Here is a 22,190-nt window from a genome sequence, read left to right as displayed (position 1 = left end):
CGTGTGCATATAGCCTAATACCGATCAAATCGAAGATGCTCAACTCTCAGCAGTGTTATACAGCTTCTATGTATAGTAGATACACAGAAGCTGTAGCGCTAAAAAAAAATATTTTTATAAAAACTATTAGGCTATGTTCACACTGAGTATTTTGCAGGAGGAATATCTGCCTCAAAATTCCGTTTGGAAGTTTGAGGCAGATTTTACTCTCCCTGCACGCCGATTTTCGCGGAGTTTTTGTCCGCTGCCATTGAGCGCCGCGGGCATAAAACACCGCGAAATACGCTTTCTCTGCCTCCCATTGAAGTCAATGGGAGGTCAGAGGCGGAAGCGCCCGAAGATAGGGCATGTCGCTTATTTCCCGCGAGGCAGTTTTACTGCTCGCGGGAAAAAGACGCCGACGCCTCCCATTGAAATCAATGGGAGGCATTTTCGGGCTGTTTTTGCCGAGCTTTGCGACGCAGTTTCCACGTCAAAAAACTCGGCAAAATACTCCGTGTGAACATAGCTTTAGGCTGGGTTCACACTGAGGTTTTTTACGCGAAAACTGCACTGCAAAACTCGCCAAAAACCGGCCGAAAATGCCTCCCATTGCTTTCAATGGGAGGCAGAAGCGGTTTTCTCCCGCGAGCGGTAAAACCGGCTCTCGGGAGAAAGAAGGGACATGCCTTATCTTCGCGCGGTTACGTCTCTGACCTCCCATTGAAATCAATAGGAGGCAGAGAAAGCATCTCTCGCTGCGTTTTATGCCCGCGGCGCTCAATGGCCGCAGGCGAAAAACGCAGCAAAAATCAGCGTGAAGGCAGAGGAAAATCTGACAAACTTCCAAACGGAATTTTGAGGCAGATTTTCTGCCTGCAAAAAACTGTGTGTGAACCCAGCCTTAGAAAAATTTGTATGCAAAAAAACATCATACACTAAGAAAACATAAAAATAAACCTTTATGTCAGCCAGCTTTCAATAGGCTACAGTGAATGCAAATCCAGACAGGACAAATCAACCCAAAACTTATATGCAGCTTGAGGTGAAATTCAGAAAGACAACCTTAATATCTGTATAAAAGGTACAATAATTGTAACCCAACTATTATCCATACAAAAAATATATATATTGCTCAAGCAAAATATCTTACACATGAGATAAGATAACGTACAAACATAACAGACACAAACCCTAAATTTATCTCCATGAGTAGAACTGGCAACAAGATGTGTCACTTTAGAGCTGAAGTCTTTCCGGATGGTTCCTCCCATATGGTGTACGAACGTCACCAGCTTTACCTATGAAAAACATGTACAAAAAAATATCTACACATTTCATTTTGAAAAGTAAAAAAAGCCTGAAATAAAAATGAAAAGATTGGACAACATGTTTTCACTTCTAGCATTGCAAAATATCACAGTGCATTGCCATCTTCCTAACCGGACATCAATCAGGATTCAATCAGGCTTTATCCTTTATGGAACTCACAATAATATACACTATTTGGACAAAAGTGTGTCGACACTTTATCAGAGGAGCAGAACGAGAGAATAATGGAACCAACGGTTCCACCTGCACAACGGACACCGCCGCTTCCCGATACAACCCATTGACTAATAGGTTCCGTCAGATTTCCGTCGGGGTGTCCGTGATTTTACTGGACACAATAGCGCAGAATGCTGCGCTATAGTCTCCAGTAAACCCTGCAGGACCTGCGACGGCGGCCCCTAACGGAGTCTCCGACGCAGATGTGAACGGAGTCTTAAACGAAATTGTACGTGAGTGACCACCTTTCTGGATTGCCGCAGGGGAAGCTCTGAATTACAAGCATGTTTATTTTTAAATCATGCATCACTTGGGCACCTTACTTTAACATTACCCTTCATGGGAAATAAGACGCCCATCTCAGATCCTTCAAAAACCGCTCCAGACCATTATCCCTACTCCACCAAATTTTACAGTAGGCACTATGAATTCCGGTAGGTAATGTTCTCCTGGCATCCACCAAACACATTTGTCCATCAGACTGCCAGTCTAAACAGTGTATAACGGGGGATTATACGTATAAAAAAAAACAACACTTATTGATGCGGTTGTAAGGCAAAAAACGCATCGGGTAGTCACACACAGATTAGCCTCATTGAAAAGGGCTAATCTGGGTGCGGATCTGCAGTTTAAAACCGTGGCCGTAATGAAGGTCAATCTCGGATTTCTGCCATGAATTCTGGGCCAAGTCCACATCGTGTGACCATAACCCGAGGCTTGCGTGCAGCTGCTCAACTATTGAAATCCATCCAATTTAGCTCCAGAGGATAGACTATTTTTACATGCCACAGCTCTTGATGGCCCCGCTGTCAAATTGCGTGGTCTGCCACTTCGTGGCTAAACGGTTACACCTCGACACTTCTACTTCACAATAAGACTTTCAACTGGAACAGACCTAGCAGATCAGAAATTTTGCAAACTGACTTGTAGCTAAGGTGGCATTCTAGGTCAATGCCACATTAAAAGTCTGTAAGCTCTTCAGTACATCCTATACTACCACCACCAATGCTTTCTATGGAGAGTGCATGGCTGTGCTTGAATTTAATGCACCTGATTGCAATGGGTGTGACGAACACTTTAGCCATATAGCGTATTGGGGAGCTGTATTAAACATCTATTCTTTAATGTACACATTGTTTGAATCACACCAGGGAACTCAAATGGCAAAGACTGCAGATGTCCACATAACTACCTGTGTCAGCAACGCTGCAGCATTGGAATACGTTAGGGTAAAGACATTACGAGACTCCCTAATAAAATACAGGAGATTTAGCACAGTAGAACCTACGCTGTATACTATTACTTTAGGTTTTAATTGTACATCAAGTTTAAAAATCTACAGACATGGCATAGAAACATGTCAAACTCTCATTGCTGGTGACCCATGCAATGGGACACCAACCCCCCTCCCTATTCATAGCTACTGCTATGCTCTACAGAGCCCCATGCCCTTTCAACTCCTGGCTTCTTCATGTGGAACAGATGAAGATGGCCTATATGCTAATGAAAGCTGTGACCTGTCCTAAATGAGCATAGAGACGCTGAAGGCCACTGCGGCAGATCGCAGCTCTGTCTAGTGCCACAGCCTCTCGGTTGTAGCCATCAGTGGGGGCGTCACAGAACATGGGCCCTACCAATAACACACATCTCTTGTTCATTTAGAAAATTGAACTACAGTCCCGATGCAAAATAAAGTTTATTGTGGCACTTCTAGTAGAATTACGCACACACTTTATAGACCATTCATCTTACCAGTTCTTCCTTTTTCCTGAAGCCAGTGAAGCACAGGACTAGATTTAACATGCTTGCACAATACAGAGGCCGAGAAGTGAACGGCATAGGCTAGAAGAACAAAAAAATTATAATTTGACAGATTACACCAAAAGATTGTAACAAGTAGCTCTGGTTTAATTTTTTTTTAAATTTATTTTAAGCTGTTTATCAACCTTCTGCATCTAAACCATTAAACTAGCTCTGTTGCCCATAATCAACGTTCCCCACAAACAAAATACACTTGTACGACAATTACTGCAGCTCACAGGTGAAGTCACAAGATTTAAAAAAAACAAAAAAACAATAGAATAGCAAACAGCATTGCCTAGTAAACAGAACAATAATAATAATAATAATAACAACAACAAACGATACCTCGCCTTTTTGTGCACAATACAAGATAATTGGAGGGCCCAACACTCTGCAGTCCGCTTTATAAAGGTATCGAAAGTATGGGTGCTGGAAATCGGATATAACAAATATGTTCTCAAATTCTGGCGCATCGGTCTCAGCATATTCTTCCACAGACTCTGTAGTGATGTAGGGATGCTTGATTTCCTGTTTTTGTCCATAAGAAGAGAGTTTAAAAATTGTTGCTACTACAGTAACTAAAACAATGGCGGAGATCTATTAAAGTTGCTGCAAAGGAATGGCGGATCAGTGGTAGCAGAACTTTGTTATTTATCTAGTGGCAAGACCTGTCTACTGTATGTCAGCATGTCTCAGCAACGTGGAGTCACTGAGATTCTATAACATACAAGGCGGTTACAATGTTGCGCTACCTAGTTGACCCAAAAAAGCTGGCAAGTGGACAGAGTGCAGCCCTAACCCATGTTCAGAGGGTTGTATATTCAGTACTTTTAGGGAACACTGGATTAACCTTTTATTAACACCCCAGAGATTCCTCCATTTAAAAAGGAAAAAATATGAAAAGGCCCATAAGTGAAAAAGTAGAAACTGTTCCATTTATCCAGAAAAATGACCGCTTAAAGTTACATGTCACAACCACTGCCAGGTTGTGAGGACACGTCGTATTTGGTCAGGTGTAATGTGGTCATGGAAAATGTCAGGGCGCAAAAATTTATCTCAGGGGGGCAGTTACTTTTCACACGGGGTCAGGCAGGATTGAACAGCATTTCTCCTTTAATAAATGCAAATACTTTTTCACAGAACTGTAGAGGTCCTGGAAATGAAGGGGATCAAATGTACATCTGAATTGGAATAAAAGGGGTTTGGAGGCAGACACCTAAAGTCAAGGGGAGAGAGCAGCAATATGGTGTGTCCGCCCCTCTGTGTCCACGTGTTAGCCCTGGCATCCTCAAACCTTCATTGGTTTTCAGTCTACCCTTTTCCCCCCATGTGTCGGTCTGGTCATTCTCGCTCAGGGAGCTCGGTTCAGCGGTTTATTGCAGCACCCTGAACACTGCAGTGTTTCCGGTAGTCAGAGAGACTGTTTCCCCTGCACCGAGACTAGGAGGGAGGAGTGCAGCATCAAGGTGGGCTTGATCTGAGCCCAGCAATGACGCACCGTAGCAGCGCCATGCCAACTCAGCAGATTGGCTGGTCACCGAGGAGGGATGAGGAATGTGACATCGGAGAGTTGCATGGCAGAGTGGGATACCAGCGTGACAAGTGCATCAATCAGTGCAGTTTATCAATGGGAAGACTATATTAACCCTCAGTATTCGTCTGTTCAGGAGGGTGGGCCCACTACATTTTTTGCACTGGAGCAGCAACAGGAAGAAACTTAGTCTAAGGGGGTATTCACACGAGCGTGTATTCGGTCCGTGCGGGCCGCGTGGTTTTCACGCGGCACACATGGACCAATACAAGTCTATGGGGCAGTACAGACAGTCCGTGCTTTTTGCGCAGCGTTTGTCTGCTGCGCAAAAAGCGCGACAGGTTCAATAACTCTGCGTATTTCGCGCATCACGCACCCATTGAAGTCAATGGGTGCGTGAAAACCACGCAGGTTGCACGGAAGCACTTCCGTGCGAACCGACTGAAACAGCGCATCAGCTGTCAAAAGGATGAATGTAAATGTTTCCGAACATCCAAACGGAGTGTCTTTGCGATGAGCGAAGCCGGACAAGCGAACCGAACTTCACCGGGTTCGGCCGAACTCGTTTTGGCCGAACCCGGCAAAAAAAAAATTATCGGTACGCGACGTCAGGAGATAGTCACTGTCCATGGTGCTGAAAGAGTTAAACTGTTTCAGCACCATGGACAGTGACTTCCGATCCCAATATACATGAACCTGTAGAAAAAAACGAATTTCTGACTTAACGATAACTCCCGGCGTCTTCCTCCAGTCTGACAATTCAGTCCAAGTGACAGCTCCAGCCAATCACAGGCTGCAGCGGTCACATGGACTGGCGCGTCATCCAGCGAGGTGGGGCCCGATGTCGAGAGGCGCGTCACCAAGGACGCGTCACCAAGGCAACGGCCGGGAAGTTCTCGGTAAGTACGAACTTTTTCTTTTTTTTCAACAGGTTTTTCGATATTGTGTTCGGCATTCACTGTCGAGGGTGCTGAAAGAGTTAGCTCTTTCAGCACCTTGGACAGTGACGGGCGTCGACTAGCCTCATCTCTATGATGTCGGCTGCGCGAAAATCACGCAGCCGCGCATCATACACGGATGACACACGCAGCTGTCAAATGGTTTTTGCGCGCGCAAACCGCCGCGTTGTTTGCGCGCACAAAAACGCAACGTCCGTCTGTATCTGCCCTAAAGGAGAGAAGATAAGTAGAAGTAATAACAGACTCTATTTCGATCTAAAATATCTTAGTTATCAATTTTTTGATAAATACGGTCCTAAGATTGATAGAATATAAAGTATTATTAAAGTAAAGTAAACATGCAACAAGCGGTTCGTTTTATAAATTAATTCATTAACCCCTTCACGACTATATATGCTCCAACTGCCGATGCCCCGTATATAAAAACATTGGCAGCCTGGAACGGGGTGTGCAGATCCTAATCACTAAATAAATGGATGTCCCCACATATACACAGACATAACCGCCACAATTCAAGCCAGTAGGATGTATATACTGTGGTCGTGGAGAACATGTGTGGATGAAAATGTCTAACTTCAATACTACACCTGACAGAAATCAGAATCTCTATCAAAATCATAGCAAAGTAGATATTAATATTTTCATTACACAAATGGGTTATTTCTAACTTCCCTCCTATAAAATATTTTTTTATGACAGGTACACATGTCTGAAGAGTGTCTGCAGTAATTTAAGGGAGGTAAAAAGCATTTCCCAAAATTCATTTAAAATAAAATTTCGTGCAAGTACATGATGTTTTGGTGACGATTAAAGAATGAGGGATTATATGGACAGTTGTGACCTTTCTTTTTTTTTCAAATGGCATGCATTCAGTAACTCCCTGTAGGAGGCAAACCTAGAACAGGCCACAAAACACTTCGTGTCATTCAACCCAAGCGCAAAACAGAATTGCCTTCTAATTTGCCTAAAACACATGAATGGTCACTCTGTATAGGTTGGCTTATTCAATAGCCTGGCTAAAATACCTGCTACAGGTGAGTGCACGCAAACAAAAAATATCGGCATCTGGACTCCCGAACTTTTGTCAATTGATTGTAAGAACTTACTGGGTTCATTATCTATAGCCTACTTACAAAGCGTGGTTGACTGGCAAACCGGGTGTATAACTTGATGCACTAGGGGGGAGACTAATCGATAGTATTGTAGAATGCATGTATTTGCGGGTCAGTGAAAATTATGCAAATTTGTCAAAATGGCACACCTCACTAGGCATGTTCCACACATTTCTCTTCCTCATGCTACCTTTTGGCTGGCGTACATATATACCTAAGTTTTGCACGACACAAATGAAAAAGTCTAACAAAAATTTTAAAAAGCGTCAAACTTATTAGCCAGCCCGCTTATTCTAGACACTTTTTAAAACTGCCGAGGTAGGTGTAAAAAGTGTCTAACACATAATATGTACTCCATTTAATTAAACACACAAAAAAATCTGGCCTAGTACATCTCCCACATTGAGTCTCATTTATCAAAACGGTCTAACAGAAACTGGACACGTGGCCTATGACCACAAATCAGAGTTTAAAGAAATGTTTTAACCTGCTCTTGAGAAAAATGGAAGCTGCACTGTTACTTGATGCTATTGGTCAGAGGTGTAACTTGAATCTCTTAGGCCCCAATGAAAAATCTGTAAGCCTCTTCCTACAACCACGTGCCATTTAGAATACCGTTTCTTTCCTATGGGGCAGAAGGGCCCCCTTGGGCAACAGGGCTCGGGGTGCAACGGTTACCGCTGCACAACCGATAGCCACATCCCAGCTATTGCCAACAGTTTTGATAATTGAGGCTCAACATATTCGCACCATATTGTGCCAAAGTGACAAAAATGAATAAACAGTGGTGCCAAACAAGATAAAAGATAAAACCAATCACTGATTCCTTAGGGGAAAAGATCCTTCACCACGTGTAAGACCCAAGATATTAGTTAACCCAATTACTTGAGAACCCAAAGAGGAAATCTTGGCCCTGTGTTAAATATTGCAGTGGTAAAGCAAATGCAAACTTCTTCACAATGGAATATTAGTGGTGCAATTTAAGAGCCAGTTGTGAGGTGCTGCATGCAAGATCAGCTGGTATGAAGAAATAACCATACCATATTTACAATACTTTTTATAAAAGAGTCTCTGGATTTTTCATGACAATTTTCCCTTATCTTTATAACTGGAACTTCCATTAGCTTAACTGTCTGTGGAAAGGAAGATTCAGAAAGTATTATATAAACACAATATATAGGTACTTCCCCAAAAAAAAAAAAAAAAAAAAAAGAGAGAGATACAACAAAGAGTGGGTCATGACGTACTTCAAGAGCTTTTAGTAAAGCTTCATTCCTTCCAGCATCCTGAACGAGAACCACTCTCGTCTCGATTTGTGGCATTTCTTCTGCAAACACAGAGAAATCATATGTAAGCGTAAAATACAAAAACACAACTTCCAGGATAGGCAATATGCCCACTCTAGAGATACTCCACCGTTAAGAAAAGAAGAACTGGTGACATGTAGAAACAATGTAAAAGAGCAATTCATAACTTCGGACACTGTCTGTAGCAGATTGGACAGTGTCACAGCGATGTTACACGCCCCATCCCAATTACACGCCCCATTGACAGTCTAGGGGGTTATTTAAATATCGGGCGCCAAATATAACGGCACCGATATCTAAATAACGCAGGAAGATAGGAACATTTTTTTATAGTGAGACGGTTTGTACAGCCCTGCCCATTACATGCTGCACATGTATGGGCAGGTGAAAGTCTCTTTAAAAACGTATGCGTTGGGAAGCTCCAGTGACATAACTGCCCATATAGGGATAGTTATCACTAGAGCTTCCCCAGAGTAAGCCCGGATCACAATCCCAGAGGCAAAACGAGTGTGCGGTCAGGGCAGCAATCCAGAGGTGGCTCTCCTCGTTTCCCCCGGCCCCATTCCGGTGGCCTTTGTGCCCAGCAGTCCCAATGCTTTTTATCTCTGCCCGGGGAAGGTACATCACAGCTTTCCTGTGGTAGCCCACATGGACTGTTACATCCCTGGGGTTACCCCAGGGAAGCTCCAGTGATGTAGCTTTCCCAGGTGGAGATAAAAAGCAACTGGGGACTATGGCTGATATGAAGGTTGTGTAGTTGCAGGCGTTAGCCAGCCTGCCGTGGCAGTCATGGGAGGGCTTCTCTGGCCAGAGCAGGATGACTTCAGGCGGAGCGTCAGCAGAAAGACCGCAGAAATAGCGCGGAGGGAAACTAAAAAGGAGCTACCATTGGCTCAAGTTCCCATAGGTAAAATAAGTGTGCCGGAGAGGCGGCCATCCAGACTCCCTCTTCTGTCAGTAAAGCTCCAGAGATAACGGTCAATATACATTTAATGGAGGCCTGTGACAGGTGCCATACAGTGGTATCCTCCACCCATAAGCTCCACTATGTTGAAAACCTTTTACCAAAATTTAAAGGATAATATGGGCAGCCTGAAAGGGACAGGAGATAAATAACAGCCATGTAGAAGATTACAGGCACATGGTGTGTGTGTGTGTGTGTGTGTGTGTTTTGACATCTTGATAAGTTACAGTATGACTTGACTAAATCCTTATTTCCTCATCTTTGTATATCTGATGTGATGAATGTAAAGATTTGTTATTGATTTAGTCTGTCAGTGGTTTTCGCTTTGGTCATTTGAGGATCTGCGTACCCACCCTGTTATATATAGATATGAAAAAAAAACAAAAAAAAAAACATGTATACTTTTTTGTTTTATGTGGGATGAAAATGTGGAGACTGTTATTCATCCTTTTTAAAAATTAAAAAAAAAAAAAAAAAAAAAAGCCATATTGACGTATACTAGCCCAGAGGCCAAAACGACATTCTTGAATTACTTCAGGCTAATGGAGCTCTCTGGACACTTTTAGCCTGGCCTTAAAATTTTATGTGGCTAAACAGCCTCTTTAAAGAGGCTCTGTCACCACATTATATGTGCCCTATATCGTACATGATGTGATCGGCGCTGTAATCTAGATTACAGCAGTGTTTTTTTATTTAGAAAAACGATCATTTTTGACAGAGTTATGACCTATGCTTTATGCTAATGAGTTTCTTAATGGACAACTGAGCACGTTTTACTTTTTGGCCAAGTGGGCGTTGTACAGAGGAGTGTATGACGCTGATCAATCAGCGTCATACACTTCTCCCCGTTCATTTATACAGCACATAGCGATATAGCTATATCGCGATGTGCAGCCACATAAACACACTAGAATGTTACTGCAGAGTCCCGACAATGAATATACATTACCTCCAGCCAGGATGTGATGTGTATTCAGAATCCTGACACTTCGCTAATACAATCCCGACACTACAGCATAGAAAGCGTATATAGGGCACTTATAATATGGTGACAGAGCCTCTTTAAGGTCTTTTTTTCAAATTATGTTTGTGGTATCCGTTTAGCGTCAGTCGGGAAATGTCCCGTTGTACACGCTAAACAGGGAAAACAAACGTGATGTGAACAGGGCCTTAAAGAGGTTGTCCAGCCACATAAAAATTTGTACAGAGCGTACACTGCTATAAAACAAAATAAATAATACTCACTTTACCAATCCGGCCGGTCTATGTTCGTCCTGCTCCAGGGATGACATGTCACCACCACGTGACGCTGCACGGGTGACAAAATGTCACCTCTACAGCCAGTGATTATCTACAGCAGTGACATGTAGTGTCGAGACGTCATTGCCAGAGCAGGAGCAAAGACTGACGCAAGGACCCAGGAAGAATTGGCACAATAGCATATTTTATAGCATTGTATACCCTATTAAAGGAACAAAAAAAAAAAAAAAACTGTGGCTGGAGCACCCCTTTAACTACAAAAGCAAGTTTTATTTAGGCAAGCTTTGTCGACACCTACTCTATGCCTGTATGATTTTTAGTGGAAAACATACAATATTAACAAATAAACAAAACAAAAATGTAATGTTGTACTTTACCATCAACGTCTGCTGAGCCTATAAATACATTTTCTTTTGAAGTCTCTGTGATTTTAGAGTCAAAAACAGAAGAGTCTGCAAGTAGACTCCTGCCAGCAGCAGGTACCAGGATACTGTTGTCAGTCATGATGATGTATTAGCAGCCTATGAAATATCAGACAGCAATAAATAAGACAACACATGGCAAGCCTGAGCGTACACTTCATGTGGTTTCTGGTTTAGATTTTAATAAAAAAATAAAAAAAGCTAGGTACACTTTAAAGAGGCTGTGTCACCACATTATAAGTGCCCTATCTCCTACATAAGGAGATCGGCGCTATAATGTAGGTGACAGCAGTGCTTTTTATTTAGAAAAACTATCTATTTTTACCACGTTAGGAGCGATTTTAGCTTTATGCTAATTACGGTCTTAATGCCCAAGTGGGCGTGTATTTATTTTAGACCAAGTGGGCGTTGTACAGAGGAGTGTATGACGCTGACCAATCAGTGACCAATCAGCGTCATGCACTTCTCCCCATTCATTTAGTCAGCGCATAGTGACACTGCTAGATCACTATGTGCTGTCTTATACTGACATATTAACGTTACTGAAGTGTTTAGACAGTGACTAGACATTCCTTCAAGCCAGGATGGGATGTCTATTCACAATCCCTGCACTTAGTTAACGTTTCTGTGGTACTTACAGCAGAGCAAGCGTAATCTCACGAGATCACGCTGTGAATGACAGGTTACAGGGAGATTACGATTTGCTCTGCTGTAAATACCAAACAAACGTTACCGAAGTGCCGGGATTGTGAATAGACATCCCGACCTGGAGGGAAGGAATGTCTATTCACTGTCTAAACACTTCAGTAACGTTAATATGTCAGTATAAGACAGCACATAGTGATCTAGCAGTGTCACTGTGAACTGACTAAATGAATTGAGAGAAGTGCATGACGCTGATTGGTCACTGATTGGTCAGCGTCATACACTCCTCTGTACAACGTCCAGTTGGTCTAAAGTAAAAACACGCCCACTTGGGCATTAAGAAACTAATTAGCATAAAGTTAAAATCTCTCCTAACGTGGTAAAAATAGATTGTTTTTCTAAATAAAAAGCACTGCTGTCACCTACATTATAGCGCCCATCTCCTTATGTAGGAGATAGGGCACTTATAATGTCGTGACAGAGCCTCTTTAAATGAAAGAAAATTACAAGCTAATCGTTTTGTCAAAAACTATATAGTGCTCAGTGGCTCTTCCATATCATACAGTTTGTTCTACCCGAAAGATCCACTTTTTACTTTTAAAAAATTCTCCACCTAAATTTACTTTTCCAAAAATATGGTTATGTTCTGCTAACCTGTACTGTATAACAAAGATACAAAATAACCCAACAGAACAAAACAAATGGTATATCTAAACACTAAGGGTATGTGCACACACACTAATTACGTCCGTAATTGACGGACGTATTTCGGCCGCAAGTACCGGACCGAACACAAGTGCAGGGAGCCGGGCTCCTAGCATCATACTTATGTACGATGCTAGGAGTCCCTGCCTCGCTGCAGGACAACTGTCCCGTACTGAAAACATGATTACAGATGTCCTGCAGCGAGGCAGGGACTCCTAGCATCGTACATAAGTATGATGCTAGGAGCCCGGCTCCATGCACTTGTGTTCGGTCCGGTACTTGCGGCCGAAATACGTCCGTCAATTACGGACGTAATTAGTGTGTGTGCACATACCCTTACACTAAAGATTGCACACACTGTTTCGGGCGGTGACTTTAGTACTCTTGGTGATGCATTTCACAGGTTATTCCGAATTGAAAAGATTTACAAAGCCAATGTTTTTAAAGAACGTCTAATCATAATTATAAAGCGCCAACATTTTCCACAGCGCTGTGGAATAGGTTACAAGACACAATAACATTCGATTACAATTAGGTACAATATAAACATAAGGAAAGAGGGCCCGGCTTGTAAGCTTAAAGAGGCTCTGTCACCACATTATAAGTGTCCTATCTCCTACATAAGGAGATCGGCGCTATAATGTAGGTGACAGTAATGCTTTTTATTTTAAAAAAACGATCTATTTTTACCACTTTATTAGCGATTTTAGATTTATGCTAATGAGTTGCTTAATGCCCAAGTGGGCGTGTTTTACTATTGACCAAGTGGGCGTGTTTTTACTTTAGACCAAGTGGGCGTTGTACAGAGGAGTGTATGACGCTGACCAATCAGCGTCATGCACTCCTCTCCATTCATTTAGTCAGCGCATAGGGATCCTTTTAGATCCCTATGTGCTGTCTTATACGAACACATTAACAATACTGAAGTGTTTAGACAGTGAATAGACATTCCACGGGATGTCTATTCACAATCTCTGCACTTCGTTACTGTTTCTATGGTAGTTACAGCAGAGCAAGTGTAATCTTGCGAGATTACGCTGTAGAGGACAGGTTACAACGAGATTACGCTTGCTCTGCTGTAACTACCACAGACAGAGTAACGAAGTGCAGAGATTGTGAATAGACATCCCGTGGAATGTCTAAACACTTCAGTATCGATAATGTGTTAGTATAAGACAGCACATAGCGATCTAAAAGGATCCCTATGCGCTGCCTTAATGAATGGAGAGGAGTGCATGACGCTGATTGGTCAGCATCATACACTCCCCTGTACAACGCCCACTTGGTCTAAAGTAAAAACACGCCCACCTGGGCATTAAGCAACTAATTAGCATAAATCTAAAATCGCTAATAAAGTGGTGAAAACAGATCTTTTTTTTTTTTTTAAATAAAAAGCACTGCTGTCACCTACATTATATTGCCGATCTCCTTATGTAGGAGACAGGACGCTTATAATGTGGTGACAGAGTCTCTTTAACCCCTTCCGTCTTTGGTCACTTTTGACCTTCCTGACAGAGCCTCACTTTTCAAATCTGACATGTTTCACTTTATGTGGTAATAACGTCTGAATGCTTTTACCTATCCAAGCGATTCTGAGATTGTTTTCTCGTGACACATTGGACTTTGATACTGGCAAAATTTGCTCGATATGTTCAGTATTTAATTGTAAAAAACACCAAAATTTAGGGAAAAATTCCAAAAAGTAGCATTTTTCTAAATTTAAATATCTGCTTGTAAGACAGGCAGTTAAAGCACACAAAATAGTCACTAGTTACCACCCCCCATATGTCTACTTTAGATTGGAATAGTTTTTTGAACAGTCTTTTATTTTTCTAGGACGTTACAAGGCTTAGAACATAAACAGCAATTTCTCACATTTTCAAGAAAATTTCAAAAGGCTATTTTTACAGGGGCCAGTTCAGTTGTAAAGTGGCTTTTAGGGCCTTATATATTAGAAACCCCCAGAAAGTCACCCCATTTTAAAAACTTCACCCCTCACAGTATTCAAAACAGCATTTAGAAAGTTTCTTAACACTTTAGACGTTTCACAGGAGTTAAACCAAAGTATAGTTGAAATTTAGAGATTTAATTTTTGGTTGATGCAGAAATTCATTTTTAATCCATTTTTTTTCTAACACAAAGTTTTACCAGAGAAATGCAACTCAATATTTATTGCCCAGGTTCTGCAGTTTTAGGAAATATCCCACATGTGGCCCTAGTGTGCTACTGGACTGAAGCACCGGCCTCAGAAGCAATGGTCACCTAGAGGATTTTGGGCCTCCTTTTTATTAGAAGATATTTTAGGCACCATGTCGGGTTTGAAGAGCTCTTGGAGGTGCCAAAACAGTGGAAATCCCCCAAAAGTGACCCCATTTGGGAAACTACACCCCTTAAGTAAATTATCTAGGGGTATAGAGACCATTTTGACCGCACAGGTTTATTGCAGAAATTATTGTAAGTAGGCCGTGAAAATGGAAATCTTTTTCAAAGAAAATGTAGGTTTAGCAAATTTTTTCTAATTTCCACAAGGACTAAAGGAAAAAAAGAACCGCAACATTTGTAAAGCTATTTCTCCCGAGTAAAATAGTACCCCACATGTGGTTATAGATGACTGTTTGGACACACGGCAGGGCTTAGAAGGGAAAGCGCACCATTTGGCTTTTGGAGCTCCAATTTAGCAGGAATGGTTTGCGGAAGCCATGTCGCATTTGCAAAGCCCCTGAGACCCCAAAACAGTAGAAATCCACCACAAGTGGCCCCATTTAGGAAACTACACCCCTTGAGGAAATTATCTAGGGGTATAGTTAGCATTTTGACCCCCAGGTTTTTTGCAGAAATTATTGGAAGTAGGCCGTGAAAATGAAAACCTACATTCTTTCAAAGAAAATGTAGGTTTAGCTTATTTTTTCTCATTTCCACAAGTACTAAAGGAGAAAAAGCTCCACAACATTTGTAAAGTAATTTCTCCCGCGTAAAACAATACCCCACATGTTTAGCTCAAAAGTTAAATAATGGAAAAAAAGAACCCCAACATTTGTAAAGCAACTTCTCTGGAGTACGGAAATACCCCACATGTGGTCATAAACGGCTATTTGGGCACATGGCAGGGCCCAGTAGGGAAGGAGCGCCATTTGGCTTTTGGAGCACAGATTTTGCTGGATTGGTTTCTTGACAGCATGTCACTTTTGCAAAGCCCCTTAAAGGTACCAGTACAGTGGAAACTACTCAAAAGGGACTGCATTTGGGATACTACACCCCTTGAGGAATTAATCTAGGGGTGTAGTGAGCATTTTTACCCCACTGGTGTTTTATATATTTTATTTCAATTGGGCAGTGAAAATAAAAATTACAGGACTCAGAAGGGAAGGAGCGCCATTTGGCTTTCGGAGTACAGATTTTGCTGGATTAGTTTCTGGGCGCTAGCTCGCATTTGCAAAACCCCTGTGGCACCAAAACAGTGGAAACCCCACAGAAGTGACCCCATTTTGGAAACTACACCCATCAAGGTAGTCACTTAGGGGTGTAATGAGCATGTTAACCCTGCAGGTGTTTTGCATAAATTAGTGTGCACTCGATGTTGCAGAGTGAAAATGGGATATTTCAAAAGATATGCTAATATGTGGTGCCCAGCTTGTGCCACCATAACAAGACAGCTCTCTAATTATTATGCTGTGTTTCCTGTTTTTAAAATCACGCTACATGGGGCACTAATCTTTTGCCTGGACATTTGACAGGCCTCAGGAGTGAAAGTGTACCATGAGAAATTGGGGCCTAATTTGGCAACATATAAAGTATTGGTTCACAATTGCAGAGGCTCGGATGTGAAGTAATAAAAGAAACCCCTGAGAAATGACCCCATTTTAGAAACTACACCCCTCAAGGCATTTATTAAGGGGTGTAGTGAGCATTTTCACCCCACAGGTCTTTTCCATAAATGATTGCGCTGCGGATGTTGCAAAGTAAAAATTAAACATGTTCCCCAGATATGCCAATTCAGTGGGAAATAGGTCTTGCCCAGCTTACGCCACTGGAGACATACACCCCAAAAACTGTTAAAAGGGTTCTCCCAGGTATGGCGGTGCCATATATGTGGAAGTAAACTGCTGTTGGGGCACACTGTAGGGCTCAGATGGGTGGGAGTGTCATTTGGCTTTTGAAGCGTAGATTTTGCTTGGTAGTAGTTTAGTTTGGCGCTTTACTGGTGCTTCAGTTTATAATGTGGGGCATATGTAAGCTGGGCAGAGTACATCAGGGGCATAGTCAGGTGGTATAATAATGGGGTAAACAATAAAATAATCCATAGATATGTGTTACGCTGTGAAGAAATCCTTTCTGCACAGGCCGGTGTCGCACTGATAAAGGTCTTTACTTAACCCCTTTTTGGTCCACACTCCGCACCTTTGCAGTTTGGGGAATTTTGCTGGGAAGTGTTGTCCTGGTATAATATGGGCACCCTCGCTTCTAGCAGATGTTTGGGCCCTCCCATTCCTGGTATAATACGGGCGCCCTCGCTTCCAGCAGATAGGCTTGAGCCCTCCCCTTCCTGGTTCCCTAATTTTAGGGCCCTGATAAATCACCTCTTGAAACAGACTAAATGTTCCCCTCTGATCTGCACAACCGCATATGTTTATTTCCTGACTTATTGTAGCCTTAACTAATTTTATTTTTTCATAGACGTAGCAGTATGAGGGCTGTTTTTTGCGGGACGAACTGTAGTTATTATTGGTACCATTTTGGGGTACATGCAATTTTTTTGATCACTTTTTATCCTATTTTTTGAGAGGCAATGTGGCCAAAAACCAGCAGTTCTGGCATAGTTTTTTTATACAGCGTTCACCAAGCGTTATAAATTACATGTTAACTTCATTCTGCGGGCCAGTACGATTCCGGCGATACCTAATTTATAGCACTTTAAGTTTTACAACTTTTTGCACAATAAAATTATTTTTGTAAAAAGAATGTATTTTTTCTGTCACCATGTTGTGAGAGCCATAAACTTTTTATTTATTTTTTAGTCTACGGAGCTGTATGGGGGTTTGTTTTTTGCGAGACGTGCTATAGTTTTTATAAGCACCATTTTTGATCACTTTTTATATAAATTTTTGTAGGGCAAAGTCACCAAAAACAGAAACTGGCATTGTTTATAAAGTTTTTTTTTTACGCCATTCACCACGAATAAATAACATAATATTTTTATAGTTCGGGCCGTTACGGTCTCGGCGATACCAAATATGTATGGTTTATTTATTTTTTTCAATAAAGGACTTGATAAGGGGAAAAAGGGCGATTGTGTTTTATTTTATTACTTGAAAGTTTTATTATATTTTTTACAACTTTTTTATTTTACACTTTTCTTTAGTCCCACTAGGGGACTTGACGTTCCAACTGTCAGATTTTTTTTCTAATACATTGCACTACCTATGTAGCGCAATGTATCATTCACTAACAAGCCGATTAGGATTCGCCTGCAGGGAGGGCCTAATCGGCTTCCGTAATGGCAGACAGGAGACCATTGTTAGGTCTCCTGTTGCCATAATAGCAGTCGGCAGTCGTGCGATTGCAGGGCACAGCTGCCAATCTGCTAACAACCACAAAGATGCAGCGATCGCTGCATCTGAGGCGTTAATGGCAGGGATCGGAGCTAGCTCCGGTTCCTGCCGTTACAGGTGGATGTCAGCTGTAACATACAGTTGACATCCACCGCTGATGACGCCATCTTGCCGGCAGCTACGGAAACTTTTCAGGCCCCGCCTCCGGGCAGGGGCTGAAAGTTTTCCGCGCTAGGCACACCGAGAGGCAAGTATTAGGCCTCCAGTTGCCATTGCAGCCACCAACAGCCCGGCGATTTCATTGCTGTGGTGTCGATGAGCTGCAAACACCTTAAATGCAGCGATCGCTTTTGACGGCTGCATTTAAGGGGTTAATGGCGGGGATCAAAGTTAACTACGGTCCCTGCCATTAAAGCAGGATGTCCGCTTTAAGATACAGCTGACATCCGAGAGTGAAGGAACCCTGACTGAAACCATAGATTTCCGTTTGCATCACCATTGATTTCAATGGTGACGGATCTGGTGTAAATGGTTTCCGTTTGTCTCTGTTTTGCAAGGGTTTTGCAGTTTTGACGGAAGCATTACCGTAGTAGACTTCGGTATTGCTTACGTCAAAACTGAGACAAAAACGGAAACCATTTGCACCAGAGCCGTCACCATTGAAATCAATGGTGACGCAAAGAGAAACCTATGGTTTCCGTTTGTTTCAGTCAGGGTTCCGTTCTGACAGAAAGCTCAGATGAAATGCCTGAAAGGAGCCCTGACAAAGATGTGAACAAAGTTATACATGTCTGATAGATGCAGGTCTCAACTACGGGACCTACATCTATATTCAAGAGGGCAAGCTGCAGTTCCAGGTGGGGACTAGCATAGAAGGGGCCGCGCAGGGCTCTCACCACTCAGTACTATGGGAGTTAGGGAAACATCTGAGCAAGCACAGCCCCCACTACACTAATACCCACCTAGAATCGGCAGCTTGTGGCTGCCAAACCAGGCAAAACGACAGTTGTGTGACTCTTGTTCTAGATATAGGTGCAAGTCCCATATCCGGTGGACATGTCATTCATGTCTAAGGCCCCATTCACATTGCGTTTGTGCTATCCGCTGAGCATATACATTTTTAAACACTAAAAAAAGTATTGAAACATTTAGCTCGGCATATACCAAGACTATAAGGGGTCAAACGTAGACCAAAATAGCATCTGTTTGGTCTAGGTTTGTCATTGTACACGTTGGGATACTGTTTTTTAAAAGTACTGAAAAACAGCCTGCTACGCTAGAGGAGGCTGATGAGCGTTCCTGTGAGCTCATCCTCTAAGCAGGAGCTGTGAATAAGAGCTCCTGATCTTAGAGTAGCCTGCTGAATACAGCTGGGGTCAGAAAACATTCGGACCCCAGCTGTTTAACACTTTGATCGCCACGGTCCTTGATCACGGCAAGAACAAAGGGAAATCTCTGCTTTGATCTGGTCATTGGAAACCCGGTGACGTGATCAAACACCGGGGAATCCCTCTGCAGTCAGCCATGGGGCCCTACAAAGGACCCCAGGGTTGTCTGTTCAGTATGTCTGCTAGTGTGCCCTAACAGCAGCCTGTGTCATAGTGACACAGTATGATGTATTCGCATACAGGAGTATGCGAATACCTAATAAGTAAGAAAATAAATAAAGTTATCACTTAAAGAGGCTCTGTCACCACATTATTATTGTACATAATGTGATCGGCGCTGTAATCTAGATTACAGCAGTGTTTTTTTTATTTCGAAAAACTATCATTTTTGACTGAGTTATGACCTATATTAACTTTATGCTAATGAGTTTCTTAATGGGCAACTGGGCGTATTTTACTTTTTGACCAAGTGGGCGTTGTGGAGAGAAGTGTATGACGCTGACCAATCAGCATCATATACTTCTCTCCATTCATTTATACAGCACATAGCGATCTAGCTATATGCAGCCTCATAAACACACTATAACATTACTGCAGTGTCCTGACTGAGTATACATTACCTCCAGCCAGGACATGTGTATTCAGAATCCTGACACTTCGCTAGCGTCTGTGTGATATTCACAGCAAGGCAAGCGTAATCTCGCGAGATTACGATGTAACCTGTAATTTAAAACGAGATTAAGCTTGAAAACACGCCTAGTTGTCCATTAAGAAACTCATTAGCATAAAGCTAATATAGGTCATAACTCCGTCAAAAATGATCGTTTTTCTAAATAAAAAACAACTGTAATCTACATTACAGCGCCGATCAGATTATGTACAATATAGGCCACTTATAATGTGGTGACAGAACCTCTTTAATGGGAATATAATAAAAAAAAGTAAAAAAAAAAAAAAAAGTTATTATTTCGCATAAAATATATTTTATTGCCCCTACACTAAATAAAAACCCTACACATATTAGGTATCTAAATGAACATAATAACCTGAAGAATTAATCTAACTGACTATTTAGCGTGAAACGTGAACGGGATAAAAAAAAACAAACAAGAAAAACGATTCTGAGAATCGCTTTATCTTATATTCACACCATAAAAATAATTTTTTTCTACCTCGAAACTATGGAAAAAAAAAATACAATTTCTCCCACATAAAACAAGTCCCCATCCGGCCACATCAATGAAAAAATAAAAGAAGGTTATGGCTGCTGAAATAGTTGTATAAAATTAAAAACGTAGCTGGTCATAAAAGTGTAGCTAAACGTTAGACAAACTTCTGAGACGTCACAGTGACATGTCAGAAGTTTGGATTGGTGGGGGTCCGAGCACGGAGACCCCCACCAATCGCTAGAACACAGCAGCTGAAGTGCTCAATGCAGCGCTCAGCCGCTTCGTGTGTGTTCGGTTATTTCCGGAAATAAATGTATCGTGTACGGACTTAATAGAAAGCCTATGAGCCCGTACACCTATACATCTGCTTTCCGGAAAAAGCCAGGCACTAAGCGGCTGAGCGCTCACATGAGAGCTTCAGCTGCTTCGTTCTAGCAATTGGTGGGGGTCTCAGTACTCGGACCCCCACCAATCCAAACGTCTGACATGTCTCTATGACATGTCAGAAGTTTGTCGAACGTTTAGCTACACATTAAGACCTTTTCAGTCCCAGTCATTAAGGGGTTAACATTAATAAGGGTGTCTGTCACTTCTTTATACTGCCCAAAGACCGGCTAGCAGAAATATCTGGCTGATCCACTTTAACAGTTTTACCATTTAAAATAGAAGAAAAAAGCCACACACACACAATCTGCCAGCTGAAAAAAATGGCACAATTCACTGACATACCTTGAAAACGGTGGGAAAGTGAGAGTATATTAGAAAGTGGCAAAACTTTTGATAATACAGTGTCCCCAGTGTTCATTTATACTTGTATACAGTGACTTATCTGTACGTCTGTGGCCGTATAAACGCGATCATTGTAGAGATCATCGAGATGCCCAGACTCGTCCGCGCTGGGCAGGAGAAGGGTCTGTGATTGACAGGTGTCACTAGTGCGCGACTAGACACACCGGGGGCACAGGAGCGGTGCACATTCATCCTGCACACACTACCCACAGCCGCCACCATTAGGAGCGCATACCGGGAGGGTGCCAGTCTGCAGCATACACGCTGGGCTGCTATATTGCCTCACCCCCCAGTTACCCTTTAACCAGTATTCAGCCACGCCGGCCCCCAGAATACAAACCCCCGATATTCCAACATGTAATTTACCAGTCAGAGGTCTGCGGTACAGGCAGGGTCGCACCGGGACCGCACTACTGCCGGCAGGTGCCACTCATTCACTACACAAGTCCAGCAGCGGCGATCAACCGTATTCAAAACTCGAGCCAAAGCATAAGCCCTCCTCTGATTGGTGGTACGAAGGCAAGTTGCCTCCCAGCCGGTCATTGGGTAAAACGGAACCTGACGGGGCTTACGCGTTCTATGATTGGCTGCGACGTTCCCTCCTGGTCTCAGGGGACTACGTCATTCAGATTGTGATTGGACACTCATAAGTTTGAACGATTGGATAACGGACTCTAAAAGAATACACTTACTTCTCCAGACTGTCTGGTGACGTAATGAATAAAGCGCCAAATGATTGGTGGACATTGTTTACTTTCCGTAGCTGTCTGGCGTGACTTCCACATGCTCGGGGAGGGAGGACATGCTGTGTTGTCTTCTATTTGCTGTGGAACTTCTGTCCTGATAAGCTGGGAGTTGTAGTTCCACAGCTGTTAGACAGTGAGTGGATGAGGGATTGTACGTGGAGAAAGTGCCTGTGTTGATGGAGAGTGTTGTATTGAGAGCTGCAGAGCCGATTCTAGCTTTTCTGCTGCCTTTTAATCCGAACGGTCCAATGGAACCTACCAAAAAAAAAGTAGTTAGCATTTACGAATGTTTTTTTTTTTTTTTTTTACATAGT

The 22,190-nt window shown here is 42.4% G+C and overlaps 1 protein-coding gene across 3 annotated transcripts in view; it reads right to left on the bottom strand.

The window, feature by feature from the left end:
• ECT2 (epithelial cell transforming 2) overlaps positions 1-21,604 on the bottom strand; it is a 64,632-nt gene extending 43,028 nt beyond the window's left edge. For all 3 annotated transcript variants that reach the window (XM_075861625.1, XM_075861626.1, XM_075861624.1), the window contains exons 1-6: positions 21,497-21,604; positions 10,841-10,984; positions 8,180-8,259; positions 3,676-3,858; positions 3,280-3,369; positions 1,173-1,280 (exon numbers count right to left, since the gene is read on the bottom strand). In XM_075861625.1, the coding sequence (XP_075717740.1) occupies positions 1,173-1,280; positions 3,280-3,369; positions 3,676-3,858; positions 8,180-8,259; positions 10,841-10,967 (588 nt within the window). In that variant the 5' untranslated portion in view covers positions 10,968-10,984; positions 21,497-21,604. The remainder of the gene's footprint in view (positions 1-1,172; positions 1,281-3,279; positions 3,370-3,675; positions 3,859-8,179; positions 8,260-10,840; positions 10,985-21,496) is intronic.
• Between the last annotated feature and the right edge of the window lie 586 nt (positions 21,605-22,190).

The sequence above is a fragment of the Rhinoderma darwinii genome, chromosome 4 (assembly GCF_050947455.1).
Source record: "Rhinoderma darwinii isolate aRhiDar2 chromosome 4, aRhiDar2.hap1, whole genome shotgun sequence".
In the NCBI taxonomy this organism is placed as follows: domain Eukaryota; kingdom Metazoa; phylum Chordata; class Amphibia; order Anura; family Rhinodermatidae; genus Rhinoderma; species Rhinoderma darwinii.
This window is presented reverse-complemented; position numbering and strand designations above follow the sequence as displayed.